The sequence below is a fragment of the Gavialis gangeticus genome, unplaced genomic scaffold, assembly GCF_001723915.1.
Source record: "Gavialis gangeticus isolate Ggan-Ray unplaced genomic scaffold, GavGan_comp1, whole genome shotgun sequence".
Lineage (NCBI taxonomy): Eukaryota > Metazoa > Chordata > Crocodylia > Gavialidae > Gavialis > Gavialis gangeticus.
This window is the reverse complement of record NW_017729027.1, coordinates 47,014,360-47,019,511: the sequence shown is the minus strand read 5'-3', so window position 1 is coordinate 47,019,511 and position 5,152 is coordinate 47,014,360. Positions and strand designations below refer to the sequence as shown.

The 5,152-nt window shown below is 41.2% G+C and overlaps 1 protein-coding gene across 3 annotated transcripts in view; it reads left to right on the top strand.

Moving 5' to 3' along the window:
- Window positions 1–5,152, top strand: part of FBXO25 (F-box protein 25) — a 79,455-nt gene that overhangs the window by 31,072 nt on the left and 43,231 nt on the right. For all 3 annotated transcript variants that reach the window (XM_019520625.1, XM_019520623.1, XM_019520624.1), the window contains exon 5: window positions 3,801–3,893. In XM_019520625.1, coding sequence (XP_019376170.1) covers window positions 3,801–3,893 — 93 coding nt within the window. The remainder of the gene's footprint in view (window positions 1–3,800; window positions 3,894–5,152) is intronic.

The window sequence follows — 5,152 nt, the reverse complement described above, 5'->3', positions numbered from 1 at the left end:
GCACCACCTGGAGGAGTGATCAGCACTGCTCCTCTGAGAGAGCGCACGAGAGAGACACTCTGCTTTTTTTCCTGAATTACTGAATCACTCATTTCAGAATATAGGGCACACAGGACTGGAAGAAACTGCCTGTATTATATCGAGTCCAGCTGCCTGCAAACATAGGCAGCTATTTAATAAACAGTTGGTCTTAAAGGATACACAGGATTTGGCCTTCTCACACATCACAGTCACAAAGCTTACCCTAACACCCAAGACGAAATTAGAAAACAAAAAGCAAAAAAACCCAGAACCTGACAAGGCCTACAATGCATCTCAAGCTGAGAGCAGGAGAAATGCACCAACAGTGCACATTCTGCACGGACAAGGGGCCGTACCCATTTAGGAAGTTGCCCTCTGACTTCTGGAACTGGGTCCTATGGTAGGGCAAACTCTGGATCAGTGAAACCTTCATTCAGCATTTCCACTATTACATATAAATAATTCCCTCCTTTTGTGTGTCTTAAGAAACCGGGTTAGCAGAAATTATTTAAGTCCTAATTCACCTTTTATAAACTACGCTGCTGACCACCATCTTGGGTGACTGCTGTGGCCCCAAGCACAGATGTATTTGCACCTGGGAGCCACTAACTCTGGTGTAAACTACATCAGAGTTTATTATTCCATGCTAATTGCATGTGTAGATGCACCCAGTGACAAAGTTCTGAGTTTGATACTGAAGCAACAGGAGTAAGTTGACTTTCTAATAGAGGTGCAATAACTCCCCCACCCCCCAAAAACAGAAAACATATCTAGTTGGGGAAACAAAGGATTTAGGAAAGGACTACTAGCAGTAACTTTGCCATGAAGGTAAGATGAAGTCAGGGATGGGATTTCACAGGGATGTGCCTGAGACCTGTTCCAGGAGACCAAACCCCTATGACTGATGACCTTACGGAACTGCTTTAGAGTTACTACATGCAGAACATATTACATACTACATGCAGCTCTTAGAGGAGATGGGCAATGAGTCCTGGGCCTTCATCCATTTGCAGAAAGGGATTTGCACTCGTCCTTGGTCAGTACTGCAGAGAGGGAACAGATACTCATTAGGGCTACATATATTATTAGTGTGAAAAGATTTTCTTTGTTTGCACATCTTTTTACCATTTTAGGGCAGTTGATGATACCTGCTACTTTTGTGCCAATGAATTTCAATAAAGGTGAAAAGGAAAATCTCATAATGTACACGTACCAGACTTGTACAGTGCATTGAGGTTCTTGCCTTGTATTCCAATTCAGTATGAAAAACCTGTTATTCAGCCCCAGTGTTTGCCAGAAGTTTGAATACATGAATATAAAATAGCATCCTTTAGTCTTTTAGAGACACAGAGAATTAAACCTTTCCTTTATGCCAAGGAAATCTTTCTGTAGCTTGTGACAGATAAGATAAAAAGTGACCAAACTAGGATTGTAAGTAATCACTGAGGCTATCTGGAATTATTACTGCGTTTTAAAAAATCTGTTTTATTTTGCAATAGGCTGGAATGAAAGTCAGATTGGCACTAAACCAATTTCTGATTGTTAGAGTAACAATGTACCGACTTCCCACAGCTTAACAGATCAGGCTTAAGGAACGTGTGTATGCATCTTTTCCATTCATCTGGGTTGGGTGCTCATAAATATACCAAGGTCACCCACAAGTGACAGCAGCACAATTGAGAAGGAAGAGTATCCTTTTGCTTGCTAATAAGGTAGGCATAGGGTGGGCATATGAATCCCATATGTCTGTACAATTCAGGAAGCCCATCCATTCAAACCATTCAGTTATTTTAGAAATATTCCCAATTTTGATAAGCCTGCATAACAGCATAGGAGTAATTGCTTTACAGGCATCAGTGCCCACTGCACCAAATGTAGATTTTTTTTTTTTCTTTTTCAATTCTAAATTGATCTGCATGCTGCATGTCATTAGCAGTCTGATGTTACCCAATAGAAACTGGCATTAACAACATGCTTCTGGACCATGTTGCACAGAGGCACCAAAAAGAATTGCTGCTCTCCATTTAAAAAAGAAACAACAGTTCTTGCTCTTCATAATTAAGGGGATGATCCAGCCTTTTGGCATCCTGGTTACTGCCAGAAAATTTGGCAGGCCTATACCATTTCCTTTTGCATCCCAAGAATAAACAGACAGGTTGACAGGTTATCCTACAACTCTTACATGAGGATAGAGAAGTAGTTAACTATTAATCTGAAGGCAGGCAGAAGGCAGGGTTGGGTGACACTATAGGTCCCTGCTTCTCTGGTACATGTTCACTTAATGAAGCAATGGGATGTGCTCACCAATCCCAAAAATCACAACTCCTGCCATGCCACCAATTCACAATTTTGGCATTGGGGATCAGATCCCAATAGTGCCATTACTACTTGCCAGTGTAGGGGGAGCCTGGGATCATAATCCTGGCTTTCCTTTGCCCTGGCAGATAGAAAGCCAGGTGCCCAGTGAACTTGTGCAGTCCTGTGGCTGGTGCCAACAGTCAGCTGTTTGTGGGTCCTACCCCCAGACCACACTGGGGCCCATCCCATAGCTCTGCCATACGTTCAATTTAAAGCATGATGGAAACCAGCCACAACATTATTGCACATACTCTGTGGGATAATTCTTGTGGTTTATTTCCCATTTTATTGCACCATTAATTGCCTGAACTTGTGGCTGGGTTACTATTTAAGACACAATTAACTGGCTAATTGCATCTTAAGTGTACTGTTTGCTAGGCACCTTAGAGACTAACTGATTGCCTGTGAAAGCATATGCCTTTCTGAACCAGTTAATCTCTAAGGTCTGTCCTGTCCTGTCTTACATAAGCATAGAGTGACTAGCTTTCTGATGCTTGGGAATTTGCATGTAAAAGCACAGAGATATCTGTGAACAACTACAGCATCAACCCAGACAGAATGACAGCTCCGTGTTAGTACAGCAGAACTTGTATGCTTCACAGGGTTAAGTTCTTAACTCCCAGCAAAACTGAGGATTTACGGATTATCTGGGGGCATATATTGCTGAAGCAAACTGTGCATGGGACCACTGAGGGGTTTCTGCAGCTTTTACTTCAAAAGGGCACCGCTTCTCTTATCAGCTGTGCAGGACTGTTGGTGATCTCCAGCTGATCATAGATGTGAAATTAAAATTAAAGCTGCAGCAAGCAGTTGAGCAGCTTGTTTTTTATTTGACAACTCGCTGTGAAAGTCTTGGTTATTTTGTATTAGTAGTGTGATCACAAAGCAGAAGGACAGGCTGTGTTCACAAGCCCACAGTTACTCATCCTGAGATTTAGCACACACAAGATAAAGCTTTAAGCTACATGCAGATATTATGTTTCTTTTGGAAGAATCACAGTTCTCTTGGTAGAAATCACAAGGATATAGGTGTTTACAGTTTCTCTTGGAAAATAGTGATTCTGGGAGAAAAATAATCCATTTCTTACCCAGGAGAGGTTGCTCCCAAGGGAGTTTCTCCCTGAAAAACAAATATCTGTAGGCTTCTTTGCTTCTTCACTCCTCTTGGGGACCAGAAATAGATGAGCAGCAGGGAAATGCTCCCCAGGCGTTCCTGAGACAGGGGTCATCCTGGTTTGGGGAAGGCAGAAAGAACAACTGGAGATGTAGATATGGGAAGCTTCCCTATTCCAAAAAGGTATTTTATGCGTATGCTTTGCTTAGCAATCATGCTGTGTGTTTTTCTGAGTTGGGACTTCTGTGATTGAGAAGCAAATATAATTTTTGTTTCATTCCACTTACATTTTATATTCTTTTTCAAGAGACATGGTTATTGCACCCTTGGAGAAGCTTTTAATCGTCTAGATTTTTCAAGCGCAGTTCAGGACATCAGGAGGTTTAATTATGTGGTCAAAGTAAGTTGCTTTTAAGATATATTTCAGAAATGTTTTGCTGATGTATCTGCATGTGCACAAAACATTTGGCATTATTCAGGTGGTGGTTGACAACTGCTTATTTAAGGTCTTTACAAGGAAGTATTATTTTTATATCATATTCAATGTTTATATATGCAGTGAACTAAACTGCTGGTGACAACCGATTGTATTATATCATGAAAATTCTCAGCTGGAAAAGATAGGGTGACACTTATTTTGCTGACTGGTTTACAGAGAAATACTAGCAATGGTTTCTGTGATTTGTTTTTCATTGTGCATTTTCATTTTTTTTAAACAAATTTCTAAAAAATACTATGAATATAATTACAAATACCAACACGCAGTACATTGTGATATATTTACAACTGCAAGTTAGTTTAACGTTTGGCAAGATACGTGTGTCAGCACCTCTATGAAATATCCCCTGGAGTCTTGAGAACAGCCCCAAGACTTATTACAATTTTCTAATCTTCCTTTCACAATCAGGTTCCATAGGTGTTTTTGCCATATCTGTGGTTGCTTTTTCAGAAATAATGCAGTGGAACAAAGTTTGACTGTCTTATTGTAGATTTGGAAATTACATACTTAGAATCATAGAAAATTAGGATTGGAAGAGACCTTGGGAGATCATCTAGTCCAACCCCCTGCTCAAAGTAGGACCATCCCCAACTAGATCATCCTAGCCAAGGCTTTTTGTAGCTAAGTCTTAAAAAAGTCCAAGGATGAAGAGTCCACAACCTCTCTGTTTAACCTGTTCCAGTGTCTTACTACGATCCTAGTGAGTTTTTTTCCTAATAGCCAACCTAAACTTCCCTTGCTACAACTTGAGACCATTGCTCCTTGTTCTGTTACTTCTCTTTGTTATAACCTAGTTAAGGCACCAGTGGCAGCCAGTCAATAGGGGGTGCTCAGGTGCCGCCCCACCAGTTTCAGAACAACATGATCAATGTCACGATCATGATTATGCTCATGCACTACGCATACACAACAAAAAGTTGAGTATGCTCAGTAAGCACCTCAGGGCAATCTCCTTGCTGCCCAAGTAGTGCATGTGCAGTAGAAACACTTCAGCAGTTAGAATGGATTGCAATAACCACTTGTTTAAGCAGGCAGCGGGGCGCCTATACTGACACCCCAGCCCAGGTAAAGAGCTGTTGGGAGGAAGAACAGACCCCCACACCAAGCAGAAGAACTAGATTTGGAATTCCTGAGGCAGCTCTCAGAAACCATAAAGACTA